This window comes from Eumetopias jubatus, unplaced genomic scaffold (genome assembly GCF_037043125.1).
Source record: "Eumetopias jubatus isolate StellerSeaLion01/CBP00866 unplaced genomic scaffold, mEumJub1_p1.0 scaffold_1, whole genome shotgun sequence".
NCBI classification, from domain to species: Eukaryota; Metazoa; Chordata; class Mammalia; order Carnivora; family Otariidae; genus Eumetopias; species Eumetopias jubatus.
This window is the reverse complement of record NW_028274807.1, coordinates 30,964,209-30,981,681: the sequence shown is the minus strand read 5'-3', so window position 1 is coordinate 30,981,681 and position 17,473 is coordinate 30,964,209. Positions and strand designations below refer to the sequence as shown.

Here is a 17,473-nt window from a genome sequence, read left to right as displayed (position 1 = left end):
CATGTGAAAGCAATGTTTCCAACTCTTTGTATGAATTTCCCCTCAATCATAAGATGAACTCTTAACTGTGCATGCAGAATGAAGACTCCAAGAATCTGGTGAATATCAAAAGCCAGAAGGCTGAAAATGCTGAACAGACTTTTCAGCTGATGTTCACTGTAGAGAAAATTGTGTTTAAACCTTGAATTTCATCAAGTTGGGAAACCAGATCAACATAGTAGGCTTTTCACTGAAGCCTTTTAAGGGCCATGACTTAGAAGTAAAGGTCAAACTGAGATTTTGCTCTGAGAAAAAGGTCAAAACATAAACAGTCCCATATTAACAAAGGTAAAATCCAAGTTCCCACAAAGTCAAGGTGATCGACTCCCTTTAGAATAAAACCCAACGTTCTTTAGAAGATCACAAAATTTTATGGTATGCATCTGCAATGTATAGTATACAGTAAAAAACTACTAAGCAAGCAAAAACAAGCAAAATAACAACAGCAAAAAAAGAAAGAAGAAAAAAAAAAAGGAAGAGAAAACCAAAGGTCAAGAGAAAAAGTAATCAATAGAAATAGACCATGAGATGACACAGATGTTGAAATTAGGAGAAAAGGACTTTAAAGTAGCTATTACAATAAATGAAACATGTAAAAGAAAACAAATGGAAATTCTAGAACAGAAAAGTATATTATATAGAATTAATAATTCTGTGAATATTTCCATTCCTGCCCATAAAGAAATAACAGGTATGGGACATGTAATTCCACCATAAATAAGTTGAAAAGTAGGCAAAATATGTAAAACAAAAGGGCAGGATTGTGAGAAAGGGAAAATAAACAAGGGAGAGCTTACTATTTTCATAGCTTTCGATCTGAAGACAATACTAAAGTGTGATGCAGTGAAGGGGAACCCAAACGTGGCTAAACAAAATTCCTGAGTTAAAGAGATAGAGGAACTCAGGGAGACTGAGGAAATTGAATTTATAGAACAGAATATCTGACAAAAAATGAGTAACATTTTGAGTAACAAAATTTTTTTCTTAGTTTTTAATTTACTTAAAAGATAAAGATAACTAATGGTTTAAAGCAAAGCAAATAATAATAATACTTTAGTTTGTATATTGGTGTTTACTACATGTATAAGAGTAAAACTATAACAATAGCAAAAATATTGAGAGGAAAGAAAATGGAATTATATCTTTTTAAGCTCTTGATAGGCAAATCCTAGAATAACCATTATAAAAAAAAAAAGTTATACCTAAGAATCCAATAGTAGATATAAAATAGAATACAGAACATTACTCAATTCATCCAAAAGAAATTAGGAAAACAGGAACAAATTCAGATAGAAAATAAATAGCAAGATGGTAATTCTAAGTCCAAATGCATCACTAATTACATTTAAGTTATTGGTCTAAACATTCCAATTAAAAGGCAAAGATTGTCATATTGAATTTAAAACAGACTTAACATGCAATATAAATATAGAAATGTACAATTTCTCTGTAAAAGGATGGAAACAACACAAGCCATGAAAAACTTATAATATAATGTAGCTATACTAATCTTAGACAAAGTACATTTCAGGACAAAGAATCTTACTAGGTAATAAAGTGGGGCATTCCATAATGATAAAGGTAAGTTCCTTAATAAGACATAACAATCCTAAGATGTATCTTAAAATAAGTAGCAAAATATATGAAACAAAAACTTATAGATGGAAAGAATACCAAAATCTTTAATTATAATAAATTTCCAGACTCCTTTCTTACTAATTGACTGAATAAACAGGCAGAAAATCAGTAAAGACCTGAATGATACTACCAACTAATTTGACATGACATTTATAGAAGATTCCACTCCAGAACAGAAAAATGTACATGCTTTTCAAACGCACAAGGAACATTCCCTAAGACCAAATGTTGAGCCATAAAATAATTCTCCATATTTAAAAGACTAAATTCATACAATGTACATTTTCTAACCACAGTGGAATTCAATTATAAATCAGAAAGAAAAAGCTGTTGTGAAATCCCAAAATATTTGGAAATGTAATAATACACTGCCAAACAACCTCTACAAAGAAAAAGAAATCCTTAGGTGAAGAGAAAGGTATTTTCAACATTGTGATAAATGGAAACATAACACCTCAAAATGTGTAAGATTCAGCTGAAGATGTGTTTAGTAAGAAATGTATAACTTTAAATTTCTGTATTAGAAAAGTCCAAATCATTGATATAAATTTCTATCTTAAGAAGCAACAAAAAGAAGAAAAAATAGCAGAAATTAATTAGAAAGCAAATAAAACTAGCAAAGCCAAAAGTTTATAATTTGAAAAGATTAAAAACATTGATAAATCCTTATCAAGACTGCTCGAAATTGAAGGGGTGGGGGGGCAAAAAAAGGGGGAGAAGAAAGAGAAAGAGAGAGGAAACACAAATTCTCCGCATAAGAATAAAAGAGATGAGGGGTGCCTATGTGGTTCTGTTGGTTAAGTGTCTGCCTTCGGCTCAGGTCATGATCTCAGGGTCCTAGGATCAAGCCCCGCATCGGACTTCCTGTTAAGCAGGGGTCTGTTTCTCCCTCTCACTCTGCCCCTCCTCCCTGCTTGTGTTCTCACTCTCAAATAAATAAATAAATAAAATCTTAAAAAAAGAATAAAAGAGATGACATTACTACACATCCTGAAACACTACAATTAAAGGGGATTATAAATAAAGAGATAATGCAAATATGCAAATAAGCATATAACAATAAATTCGACAACTTAGATAGATCAGACAAATTCACAGACGGCAAAACCAAAAATCCATTTAACACAACCAACACAGGAATAATAACAATTCTAAATAAATGCAAATTCATAAATATAAACAGAATCCACAAAGAAAATTCTAAGCACCGATATTATAACTGATTCTAGAAAGAATTTAAGTAAGAAATAAAAAAAGCCCCACAAAAACTCTTAGACTATAGCAGAGAATGGGATATTTCCCAACCCCTTTTACAAGGTTAGCCATCTTGATTCTAAAACCTGACAATGACATTAGAAGAAAACTATTGATCAATATCCCTCATGAAAATTGATGCAAAATTCTTTACCAAATGTTAGCAAGTTAGATCCAGTAATATCTGTAGAAAACATAGTATATTTTGGTCAAGTACGATTTATCCCAGGAATGCAAGGTTTATTCACCTTTGAAATGATTCAACAGATTTTAACATAGTAACACAAATAAGAAGAAAGGAGACAGAATATTGTTTGAATACACCCTGAAAAAATATGTCACAAGTAATAAAATAAATGAGGGGAGTAAGGTCATAAGATGAAAGGGTAATATATAAAAGTAAGTTTATACATAATATAGAAAAGTAGAAAAGGAAATTTAGAAATATAGTTATAAAAATCGAATAGGGAAAAGTTTAATAAAACATGTGCTGATACACTTAGGAAAATAAATAAGCCTAACTCTCAAAACACATGCAATTACTTTAAGATGAATTATAGCCATAAGCATAAGAGCTAAAATTATAAAGCTGCTAGAAGAAAATCTAAGAAAATATCTTCACTATCTACAGATAGGACACAATTTCTTAGAAAGCACTAAACATGAAAAATTTTAAAAATTTGCTAATCAAAAGACATTATTAATAAAAGAAATAGGGAATCCACAGACCAGGAGAAAATATTTGCAATAAAAAATATATTGTATCCAGAATGTATCGGTTCTCCTATCCAGTAAAAAGAGACAAACAACACAGTTTTAAAAAGGTGAAGACTTGGAAATTGTGCGAAAGAAAATATGTGAATGGCCAATAAAACACATGTAATGTTGTTCAACATCATTAGTCATCAAAAAACTGAAGTGAAAACAATAGTGAGGTACTCTTTCATACTCATTGGAATGACTAAAATTATGGACTGGCAACATCAAATGTTGACAATGGGGTAGAAAAACTGCAAGTCATATTCTTTGCTAGTGAAAGTATAAAATTATACAATAATATAAAGAAGTGTTTACAGTTTCTTATAAACTATATCAATCCTATACCCCAAAATTCCACATCTAGGTATTTCTCCAAAGGAAATAAAAACATATGTCCTCAAAAAGACTTACACAGGAATGTTGAAATTCCCTCAAGAGAAAAGCAGAGAAACAAAATAAGATATAATCACCCAACTGAATACTGCTCAGAAACAAAACATAAGAATTGCATGATACATACATGGGTAAATCTCAAAAACACTGTTTAGTGAAAGAAGCCAGACACAAAATATTATATTCTCTGTAATTCCATTTACATATATTTCAAGAACAGGCAAACAAAATCAATGCTAATAGGGAACAATTTTCTGTAATGATGATAGTAGATTTAATAGGGATTTCTTCCTCAGGATAATATATTTGGATTACAAAGTTTCTTTTGGCCTTGTTTCTGGTTAAATTTTGACATTTTTTCTCGCTTAGAGGATTTGAAACATAAAGCACTTTCTTCAGTAACTGCCTCATTTCCTATTTTATTTCAATGACATCAAAATTGCTAATGAAATTATTGATTAAAAATCATTTTCAAACCAACTTTCAGCATTTAAACACTTAGTGATTATAATTTAAAGAAGTTTCTGGGAAACTTAAAAGCACAAGAAATTGCTAATTATTTTATAAGAAACCCGAGTCAGTCAACCTATTTGCCTATATGATGAATGCACCCTATAACTCATTGCTGCATATCCACTGTTAGGATACAGATTAAAAACATCATCTACCTTGTTACCAGTTGGCTAACTCTGAAGCCCAGGCCACAGAGACATACCCACCAACGATTATACTCACCAATGATTATTGGTTGCGGCTCACTTTTTACTCCAACCCCTGCACTCGTGCTAGCTGCAACCTCTACCCGGTATTGAATACCTGGGAACAATCCACCAATTATCACAGATCGAATGGCTGCATCCACAGTTTTGTTGATATGGAATCGTGTTTCATTCCCCAGGCACCAGATCTACAGAAATGTAAATGAATAACAAAAGAATATAAAACTATCCTTTCTGTTAAATTGATGACATATTTTTTTTAATAGTGACCAATCTATTCTCTCGGCTTATAGAAGTATTTGTAAATGACATTTTCTAAAGCCTAATTTTTGCGGTTTATTTATCTATGTGTATGTGTGTGTGTGTGTGTGTGTGTGTGTGTATGTGTACGTATTAAAGGAAGACTATTAAGGGAAGCTAAAACTATGCCATGTTCCTTTATATCTTACAATCAACACTGAATGCTTATAACGTAGTGATTCCCTTAACACTTCTGGAAAGTGGTCCTTGGTTGCAAACAGTATTTGGGTATGGATTAAAACACATAAATGTCTCTGCTTAATTTATTTATCAAGGTTTATTATGCATATAATCTATTAAAATATGGTGATTATTAGTTGTAATATCCAAGAGATATTGGTGCACATCTAAGTAATTTATATTTTATTTAAGAAAATATTAACTTACCCAGAAGTAGTTAACAAGATTAATTGACCTAAGTTATAAGTATTGACTGAGATGAAATTAAAGCCAATATTTACACTGACAGAAATAAATCTCAATATTGATCAAAACATTATGTACATATACACAGACACATGCATGAGAACAAACTGGTGAAAGTCTTTAAAGACTGATGTGAAAGAACCCAGGCTTTTACTGCAAGGAAGAATCACATTTTAAGGCATACTTTGTCCTGAGATATGGAGATTTGTTACTGTCAAATGCATTATAAAAAGAATCATGTGTACCGTGTACACATATTTGTATTCATAGTCTATAGTATTTTATAATCTACATGGAGATAAATAAGTGGGAACACACATGGTTTGTTTCTGAAACAGGTAAATTCCTGAAACATTTTATTTGAAATAATTCCTGTGAACTGTGTATTTCTTTTATTTACACAATGATATCTATGTTACTAATGAGGGAATATTTAGGCCTAACCAAAATATACACTTTGCTAGCAAAATAAGGCACTCTCATATGAATGAGAAAGCTTATAACTTATGACAAAAATTACCATGTTATAATCAAAATCGGTGTTTCAGTATATGGAAGTTTAGAAAATTTAGTTCCAAATGATACAAAAGTAAAATCCTAACCTCATTAAAACACACACACACACCAGAATAGATCATTCTTTGCTATTAAAACAATGTGCCCCAATCCTTGTAAAATTTATACATATACATATATAATATTTATATGTAATTATGATACTGTAAAACACTTATTCTTATATTTCTTACAAATGTTTCTTTATAAAGTGATGGGAATAATTTTAGAGTAAGTGCTTGTACACATGGTTTCAGTAAGTTAATCATTCATTAATTTAAGAAAATTCTATTTTGAATTTTGTTTTTTCTTAGAAATAACATATTTCAATCTGCAATGTTTTCAGTGCAATAGTCAGCTTCATTTCACACAACAACTCTAAACTTTCAGGATGAGATGGGGCATTTAGCTTCTATTCTAATCTATCTAGCATGTTAATTGTTAGAATTCCATATACATTTATTAATAGCAAAATCATGGTTTTGAATTTTTATAAGGTTTAATGAGGTGTTTTACTATCATATGTGGTCTAATCACATCACAGCTAATCAGAATCTTATTTCCCAAAGTTAGACATCTTCTGTCTCTTAAACATCAAACATTGGCAGGAAAACAATGGATCTATAGTTTCTAAACAGCAACAAAATTATCATTTGAAAAATGAGATAATAAATTATTTTTATAAATTTTTTCATAATTTGGTTTTATAACGGCTCCCCTTTTTCAAGTGAAATATTTTACAAAGCCTCAATAAGTTGACCAAAGCAGGACTTAAGAGTGAGAGTTGGTGCTGCCTACCCTCCTATCCTCACCCCTACTCTCTAAACCTTGGAAGCATCTTTTTATGAGACCACAGTTTAAAAACATCCCTGCTAAGGCCCATTACACAGAAATTTAATAACAATGATACAGGATGTTTCTGGAATGAAGCCTTCACTACCTATTTGTACCCAATCTCTCTAAATCTCTGAGGTTCTGGAATCACACTCTACAAAAAACCCAACAAAACAAAGCAAAACAAAAAAAAACAAAACCACTCCACTGTTAGGGTTCACTTGTCCAAGTGAGTTTTTGTTATCTGTGTCTTGCAGTTAGGTTCCAATACCCTATGTATTTGTTTCTTTACTTGTCACACAAAGATAGAAAAATTACTCTACACTCAGATTCAAGAAGAGGGCTTCTGGAGATGAGCTTCATGCATGTGACCCTGAGACTTCTCTGGGAAGCTTTTTTGTGAGCCTTGCTTCTTCACCCAGGCCCTACCTTGTATTCTTGGATGATTCCATTCTGATGATCCGGAGGAGGAGGATCCCAGGAAACACTAATACTTGTGCTATTGTGGCTTCCAACTGTTAACACAGTGACAGACTGTGGAGGGGCACTTGGGGCTACAGAGGAAGCAATTAGGATAAACACAAACTGTAAGTCTTGATGTGCATTAATACTGCTTATAGAGTATGAATATAAAGACAAGAAGCAAGAGGTCTGGTCTCCAGTAGTTCCAAATTTGCATGTAGTGTTCAACAGTGACAGTTTTTTTAAATGTCCTTTAAATATAATGGATAGATTTAAAGCAAACACAACAGCTGTACTAATATGTGCTTGATAATAAATTTAACAGCTAACATTCTAATGAGGGCTTTCTGTATGGCTAGCACTGAGCTAAGCGTCATATTTAATGATGACACTAACCTTGAGAAGTAAAAACAACTCTTATCTCAGTTTTACAGAAAAGGAAACAGAAGACAACTGTAAGAGAGTTATCTAAGTCAAACATCAAGGCAGAATTTGAACCCAGGTATGTCTGGCTCTAGAACATTGATCCATTTGATTCCAATAGGCAGGCTTTCTTTCTGAAAAAAAACACTCCTATCAAAAGTATTCTGAGAGAATGTATTCCAAATTTTCATCAACTATTATCTCTGAGTGGTATTATTACTTATCTTTTTGTTTTGTTTTGTGTTTAATAAATAAAACCAGAAACACAGCAATAAACTTCACCAACACAAGGAAAGAAATATTTTTCTTTTGTATTGGGAAAAATAATTGACTTATACATTGACTCATAATTTAAGATTTAAAACTAATTTTATATTGATTGGGAAGAAACTCTGAAGTTATAAATGAAAATAGTTCAGGTTGGGTCGAGTGTGAAATGGATAGATTTTGATTTCCGACAGTTCCCATCCTTTATGGTTTCCCCTATAACTAATTATAATCACACTGAGAAAAGATGAGTGAGAAAAAACTTCTGATTTTAGACTGCAGCATCTGCTCTCCAGTCTCTCTGAGAGCTGAAAAATACTAATTTTACAGGAAAATTTATCAATTCTCCTTAAATCTTTGAGTAAGAAAAACAAAATGAAATAACAGTTGAAACAAAATTCAAAGAAATTTGTAGTACTAAAGGATTTTTATGTAAAAGGATCAATGCTTTCATAATTCTATAGAGTTTAGTCCTTGGAACATATGTACAATTGAATGGTAAAAGATATGTTAAAAGCCTATCAATTAAGTCTCGCATGTTTCATAAATTTGTCACTGAGGTATGCCCACACGTGCACTGAGATATAGGATATATACAGACACGTTAGCACAGTATTGCTCTGTATTATTCCTCTGATAATATTGCTACAAAATATGGCACGAAGACATAAATCTAACCACCTGTTCACCAGTTTTGTAGTTACTAAGTAGATTGCATTGAAAAATAACATTTGAAAACAGGTTTCCCATTTGCCTTGCTGCTGGCTTGGAGAGAATACCATGCCTGCTTCCTGACAGGTCAATTATACCAGTGTTCAACTTCTACCAATGTGAAGGAACCCGAACCACTGCTCATCATTCCCACACATAGCCCAGCTGAACTCTATTTGTTACCTTCAGAAGGCCACATACACTGTAAAGGAACGCATACCGAATGGTGAGAGATGTCTAATCCAGAGGAAAAGTTTAACTGCAATGAAATTCATTTTTGGAAGTGTGCTTCAAATGTAGGATTCTATATTAAATTCACCCACTCCACTCATTAGTACTACACATTTTCAACATAATGTAGAATTTAATGGTGGATGAAGATATTATTATTAATTTTTAGTAATTTTTTTCTTTACATATCCTAAAAGTTGATTAATGTCTTTAAAGATATGTACTTCTGTTCATGTCAGTGTATCACAGCATAAACCAGTGTGGACAGAACATTTTCACTGTGATGCTGATCATAAGATATGTGCAACTTAAAAGCTCTTTTGTCAAACACAGACATCTATGGTAGCATAGGTAACCTATACATATTTTCTTAAGATTGTTCTCATATTGATTTATGAAATATGGTTTTTTGCCAGGAGCTGTGTAAATAAAATTAGTCAAAAAGCAGAAAATGGGGATGGGGGTTATTACACTTGGCATCTGACTTTTTGTACTTTGATAGTACCATTTATTATAAGCCTCTAGTTTAGGGAAGGAGACATATAGTACAGAGACTGGTTCAAATCTACATTAATTTCATGTCCATCACTAGTTGACTTTAAAGTATCTGTGTGCAAGAAGGTTTCCAAATGGGGGAGGGGGAGAAAATGTCACTAGTAAGAATCCTATTGCAAAGGTGCAAGTGGCCTTCTGATCAGAAATTATGAGTCAGACTGGCAGAGCCCACGGGGAAGGAGGCTTATAAAAGAAAATGTTATGCTTTACTACATCAAAAACAGGAAAGTGACAATGAACAGCCAGCATTCTTGAGTTTCCAGTAACCTGTCCTTATTTAATGAAGCCAAATGAACTCAATCCATGTTAAGAAAAAAAATATGGGAAAATATTGTAATCAAATTCCAGTGTACTGGCAAAATTTGGAACAAATGGTTACTTAAGAAAAAGATCCCATTACTCAAATATCATTTTTTTTTAAAGTTCTCAGACTCTATGAGATTCTCAGAATAAAAAGAGAAAATGCCACTTCTTGAATTCACTTTTTATATTCTCTCTTGCTATTCCTCTAAGGTAGATGATTAACTAGAACTTCAACAGAATTTGTCTTGGGACTCCTGGGTGGCTCAGTCGGTTAAGTGGCTGTCTACAGCTTGGATCATGATCCCAGGGTCTCGGGATCGAGTCCCTCATTGGGCTCTGCTCAGCGGGGAGCCTGCTTCTCCCTTTGCCTGCCACTTCCCCTGGTTGTGCTCACTCCCTCTTTTCTCTCTGATTAAAAAGAATAAAATTAAAAAAAGAAAAAGAAATTGTCTTCATTATGGTTTAAGTTGGTTTTTGTTAGAAATCTGAATACTGACCTTCTTCAGTAGTACGAACTATTTTAGATTCACTGTCCATTCCTTGGAACTCATTAAAATATGGTCGAACTTTAATTTCATAAGTCACCCCCTTTTTCAGGTTGACTAAGACAGCACTTCGCTCAGTTGGGACTTTGGCATCTAAATTCTGCCATGTTGATGTAGCCTGCAGGCCTGAAGTCTGACGATACATCACTCGGTAGCCTTGAATAAACTGGGGTTGGCGATCAACCTGAGAAACACAGCAAAAAGCTTTTGAAACCAAATGGAAATATTTTAGACATGACAATGAAACCACCCATTCTCATTTCTCTTGTCCCTATTTCAGTCTTCGTCATTATCATCTGTGTGATGCCATTGCTTTGTAATTCATCTCCTTGCTTCTAATTTCCAATTCCAATTCTGAGTTCACATGATTTCCAAAATGAAGAGTGGGACAACTCTCTCTCCTGCTTAAAATACTCCACAGTATCTAAGATGCTTACTTAATTCAAATTCCTTGAAATAGCACAAAGGCCTGACAGGCCTAGACCTGCCCATTTGTCTAGCTTCATTTCTCATCATCCTTTTCCTATATTCAACAGTTCCTATTTTTATGGTTGGATATGTAATGTGCTGTTGCTCAGGAATTTCCATTCTTTTTTCTTTTTTTTAAAGATTTTATTTATTTATTCATGAGCGACAGAGACAGACAGAGAGAGAGGCAGAGGGAGAAGCAGGCTCCCAAGGAGCAGGGAGCCCGATGCGCGATCCGATCCCAGGACCCTGGGATCATGACCTGAGCCGAAGGCAGACGCTTAACCATCTGAGCCACCCAGGCACCCAGGAATTTCCATTCTTATCTTTTGTCCATTCATTAATACCTTCACTCACTCCAATCATTTTTTGAGTTCCTACTAATCAAGTTACTGGTCAAGTTACATTCATAACTAATATCCATAAACACATGTTATGAATGACATGGACAAGGAGCTAAGGAAGACTGGAGGGGAGAGGAAGCTGACAGAATCAGGAAGGGGAGAAAGCATTTCCCTGAAAAAGAACAAGTGCTGAGATCTGCAAGGAAAGTAAGATTATTTATTCCAGAGGAAGAAGTGTAGAAACAGCCCATATAAAATCCATATGCCTGGAGGAAGTGTATGGGAAGATGAGGAGTTGTGAAGTTAGAACATCTATTTTAAAGGCATTTGAAAAGCTCATACCCACTAGCAAATATTAAATGAAAGACTTATTAATTTATCAGTTTCTGGCTCCTTCAAGAGTCTCACTACTGGCACAATTTCACAACTTTCTTGATCCTTTCATTCACATAAAGTTACAGAAGATAAGCAGCTGTTTTTAATGAAAATCAGATTTTAAATCTGAACACTCATATCAGATAAAAATGTGAAAATGCTGTTTGTTCATTCATAATAATTACATGAAAAGTGAATATATAAAAATGCAAGCTAAAAATAAAACATGTCCTTACATATTTATTGAACAGTCTCTATTGGAGTTTTACCATTGTTTCATTTTCAGAGTGAAAAGGATTTTTAACTTTAAAAATTTTTTAAATGTCTTGCCCTTTTTCTAGAATTGCTTGATTTAAACAGTAACTATCACAGAAACTTCTTCAATTAATTTCCCATATATTGTAGCTTAGTAGGCATATTCTAAGAAGCCTTTAACTTGACAAATTTCACTTTTAAATACAATGTAAAATTTAATGGAGAAGAGATGGAAAAACCTCATTTCAGGAAGTTTGGGGAGAAAAGAAATAGAGGAGATGATGAAAATGGTTATTTCAACTTTTTAAAAATTCCTTATACAACTGTTAACACATTATGAATAAAAGGTATTATCTCATGTATTAACTTCTTTTTTAAGATTGATTTATTTTAGAGAGAGAGAGAGAGCGAGCACACATACATGACTGGGGTCAGGGCCAGAGGAAGAAGAAGAAAGAAACCCCAGGCAGACTCTGCGGTGAGCACGGAGCCCCACTCGGGGCTTGATCCCACGACCCTGAGATCAAGACCAGAGCTGAAATCAAGAGCTGGACACTCATCCGACTGAGCCACCCAGGCGCCCCAGTCCCACGTATAAACCTCTAACATTTATTCTTTAGTTGGAGCATTTTAAAATTATTTTTAAGTGGGAGCAGGAAACTTAAAAAACCCAAAACCTCAATCAAAAGACAGTGGAACAAAGGGACATTTTTCTATATTTAGAATGTCCAAGCTAGAGAGTCCATGAAGCCGGTGGGCCTGAGCATATGTGTTTCTATGTATAGCTCATTCCAGCTTTGCAGATGTGTCTTAACAACTAAGAATTCCTTCACCCACCTGACAGCATTCTTACCCTCAAAGATTCTCTGGAATTAGTACTACACTTGTACGAGGTTCTGTCAAGAGAAATTTCGCCCAGCTCTGATGACAAAGCTCATGATCTTTGAATTCTCATCCATGCTACCAGTTGTATTTGTACCAACAGACGTAGTTTTTCAAAAGCCATTGTTCTGACATTACAAAGCAAGGCAACTCAAAAGCAAAAATTAAATTTATGAGAGCCAAAGAGAGATGCCTTTAATCAAAACTGTCAATGTTCAAAAATTCCTTGCAGCATATGTTAAAACAACATTGAGCTGGCATTTTATAAACTTCTCTGCATTCGCTTTAAGTGAATTTATATACTGAAAGAAAGACATAACTCACAATAATAGCTTGTTAATACTGAAAGAAGCAAGCTGTGTTTTTAAGAAGAACATTAAGCAGCTGTTTCCAGATGAAGAGAGTCTGTAAATCAGGGTAAATTGGTTTTATCCATGTTTGGTTTTCATTAATTAAGTGTTTTAGGGACTTTATGAAGCTAATGTTTACCACACAACATTGCCTTGCTCACTTCATTGTACACTGCTTTCAACCAGTATATTCTAATGGCCTACTTAATAACCAAATAGTTTAACTTGATTTTGTGCAGTTGCAGTACATTCTTTTTCAGAAGAAAATTTGTTGTTACAGGTGGAAGCAAAAATGAAAATGCTGAACATTACCTTTAAAAAAAAATAGGTGGAACTTTTATTGGATATGTGTTCCACACCACTTACTCGTAGAGCACATTTTGACAGGTGGTCATTTTCAAGTTAAACCATATGCTTGTTACTAGTTTTATTAACATTCTGTTTATAAGAAGGAGGATTTTGTTTAGTGTTGATTATAATCAGAGTCTAGCCACAAATCCAGGGGTTTGTAGAATTTTAAAAAATTTGTATTTTCTGAAGTATGAATAAAAAAACGTTGTCTTAAGGAAAAAAAGTAAATGATGAAGCAAGTTTCCATTGTCCAGTCATAAGGTCCCAACTGAGTTATAGCTCAGCCTTTTAAATTTTCTGAGTCTCAGTTTTCTTAATTCACTCAATAATAATCATATTACAAGGGCCTGGATACAATTAAGTGACTATTATAAGTTAAAGAACTTTGCAAGTTTCAGGGATGCACAATGATAAAGCATCACTGTTAAATAAGGGATAGACTTTAAAAAAGGGGTCCATATGTGACCCGAGGGTAGTGCATTAACATGTGCACTACTGTTCCATTAAAGCCACATTCTATTAAAATGTGTAAGTGCTTACCACCATCTTTTCTATTTAAAAAAAAAATCCATCTAAACTAAAAACTCAAAGTGAATTTTCTTTGTTGGGCTTAGCCTGCTAAGGACTGATCTGGATGAAGCTGAGTTCTGAAATTCTAGTTTGCCAATGTATGATGTTAAAAGGGCAAAAGATTGGTGATTCTTTTTGTCCTTGAACAAAAACAACCCCCCACACACACACTAGAATAACCATTTTTTTATTTTAAATTTTTTAAGAATAACTGCTTTTTTAAAAATAAGAGATTTATTCCTATTTTCTTTGTGAAACAATCATTTCTTACCATTTTTGCCTACCCTTGTTATAAGAGCAGTCACTTTTAGAAAGCAGCCCTGGCTAACTATTGTTACTTCAAGATTAGCCTTGGTAAACCACCTCAGCTGGCCCAAGTCTAACTACCTAGGTTGGGGAATATATTTCTCTCCTCCAATAACACATCTGTAACTCAAATATTAACAATGTAATACTTTAAAGAACATACACATTTAGCAAGTTGAAAATATGGCATGGAAATAAAACATTTGGTTATAATTTCTTTGGCAACTGACCACACCCCTAGTCCGACTTTATTTCACTAAATTGACCTCTCAAACACATACTTAATTTCATGTGTAGCTACAAATTCATGGGGAACAATACCCTGTGATATAATTGAACACTTTCTTTTTTAAAACAAAAATACAAATGTATAAAAACAACTGATTTGATCATTCAACAGACTGTTAGTGAAGGGGTATTTTATACTAGATGCTCTGCTCAGAAAAAACAAAAATGAAAAACATGGACTCCAGACTCACAGAACTCCAGCTCACAAGAGAGAGAGATATATGCAAACTAGTAATGACAAGCTTCGTGAGATACAGAGATGAATATGACAAGGTTCCTCTCCTGGAAGAACTCCCAGACTACAGACCTGCAATTTTGATCTAATTTGATTTATTCTTTTAAACTTACTGACTTTTAAAGTGATTAACTTCATAAACATAATGACTTTGATTCTTACCCAAATAATTTCTACATTTAGAAGCAGCTTAAAAGAGGCCCCTTCAAAACTCCCAACAGAGCAGAGAAGACTTTTCAATTGAGAGTGAGGAAAATCTGCTATTAAAAATACAGTTATTTCCTTGGCTTTGCTAGGTTTATATTTGGTCAAAGTTATAGAGAGATGGAAGAGACAAGGCAGATAATACCCCTACTGTGCCAATGGAAAAATGGTGACGTTATTTTGTAGGCACCCTCCATGGGAACAGGAGAATAGAAATTATTATATGCAGAGAGCAGAATAAACCTATGCAAAATAATGTTAAAAACAGAATCAGAAACAATGTAATCTTAAATAATTACTCTTAAAATATTATAAACTTAGTCTTAAAACTTCTGCCTGCTGCTCCCCCAGCTTGTGTGTGCTCTCTCCTCTTTGGTAAATAAATAAATAAAATCTTAAAAAAAAAAGAAACTTGGAATCAAAAAGCAGAAGATGAGAATCCAATTTCTTACTTAGTTGTTCTACTATAATAAAACAACAATAATAACAATAGGGACATAATTATAAATACTTTCCAATTAATATCATAATTAAAGTAAAAGATATCCTAGGTATCCCTAACTCAAATGTCCATTACTTATACAATGTAGAAGATCTATGACATACACAGAGGGCTTAACGAAGGATTTTTAGAGGTTATAATAGAAAAATCTTAGATAAAAATGAGAAGTTGGCACTGGCTATACTATGCTTGGGGAAGAACATTACCTGGCTCTTCTCAAAACAGAGACATATAGACACAAGTGTTAGTATCCTCTAGTGTGGCTATTTTTATGCTATTTATTTTTACCGCAGTGGCTATCAAGTGATCAAAACATTTTTCATTTTGATATAACAGTGGGCAGGTTGACATTTAATAACACATGGAATTGAATAGTCTCAGTGTATATTAAAATAACCAATTTATTTCTTAAAATCCATTAGTTTTTTACTATCTAAGTCAAATTATTAAAATTATATTCATGTTTTGGTGTTATTACATGAGATACAGCTAAAGGAATGTACAGATGATTTATTTAAATTCAGAAGAAAACTTGGTCAAATTAAAATTTTTTGTGCTTCAAATGACATCATTAAGAAAGTAAAAACCAGGGCACCTCGGTGGCTCAGTCAGTTAAGCATCTGCCTTTGACTCAGGTCATGATCTCAGGGTCCTGGGAATGAGTCTCACATTGGGCTCCCTGCTCAGTGGGGAGGCTGCTTCTCCCTCTCCCTCTACCCCCCCCACCATATGCACGCTCTCTCGCTCTCTCTCAAATAAATCTTTAAAAATAAAAAGAAAGTAAAAACCAACCCACAGACTGAGAGAATGTATTTACAAATCATATATCTGATAAGGAGTTTGTATCCACTTTATAAAAAACACAAGTCTATAATAAGGACAAACAACCTAACTTAAAAATGAGCAAAGAATTTGAATAGACATTTCTTTAAAGAAGGTATACAAATGCTCAAGCATATGAAAAGATGGAAAATATCATTAGTCATTAAAGAAATGCAAATAAAAACCACAAGGATATACCACTCCACACCCACTAGAATGGTTAGAGGAAAAAGACAGAAAATAACAATTGTTGAGGAGGATGTGAGAGAATCTGGCAAGGATGTGGAAGAAACTGGAAGTTTCAAATATTGCTGGTGGAAACATAAAACGGTAGAATCACTTGGGAAAACATTTTGGCAGTTTATCCAAATGTTTGAGAGTTATCATTTTACTCAGCAATTCCTAGGTAGATACCAAGAAAAATGAAAACATATGTCAACTTGTTCTCAAATGTTCATGGCTCCCTGATTCATGTTAGCCACAACTGGAAACAACTGAAGAGTGCATCAGCTGATGAGAAAACAGAGGATGTGATATGTCTGTATGATAGAATGCTATCCAGGAATAAAAAAGAACAAAGTACTGATAGATATTATAATATGGTTGAACCTCAAAAACATTAAATTGAGTGAAAGAAGCCAGACAAAAGATGACAAATTGCATGACTGCATTCATAGCAAAGGAATAGGCAAATCTATGACAGAAAGTAGATTAGTGGGTGCAAAGGACTAAAGCAGGAGGAATGGAGGAAGCACACTGCTAATGAACGCAGGGTTCAATCTTCAGATGATGAAATGTCCTAAAATCCGATTCTGATGATGATTGCACAATTCTGCAAACAGACCAAAAACAGAGTTGTACATTCTAACTCTGATATGTTAATTATATCTCAATAAAGCTATTAAAAAATAAGAAGATGAAATATACCATGGTTCTCTTGCAATCGATCTATTTTTATTCTACTCTTTTATTCTATGGAATATTTTTCTTTTTTGCCATTGATTACACCTTGATTTTAAATGGTGAGGGTTTCCATTACTATTTGTTTGTGGATTCAGTTTTTCCTTCTTTGGTTTGTTTTCTTAGAGGAATAAAAGAAACTGCCTT

General features: G+C 33.5%; 1 protein-coding gene across 1 annotated transcript in view; it reads right to left on the bottom strand.

Annotated features, from left to right (window-relative positions):
• The window catches only part of ROBO2 (roundabout guidance receptor 2), a 577,868-nt gene that overhangs the window by 65,499 nt on the left and 494,896 nt on the right, over positions 1-17,473 (bottom strand). Inside the window, exons 15-17 of the mRNA XM_088022784.1 lie at positions 10,367-10,598; positions 7,347-7,471; positions 4,819-4,990 (exon numbers count right to left, since the gene is read on the bottom strand). Coding sequence (XP_087878910.1) covers positions 4,819-4,990; positions 7,347-7,471; positions 10,367-10,598 — 529 coding nt within the window. The remainder of the gene's footprint in view (positions 1-4,818; positions 4,991-7,346; positions 7,472-10,366; positions 10,599-17,473) is intronic.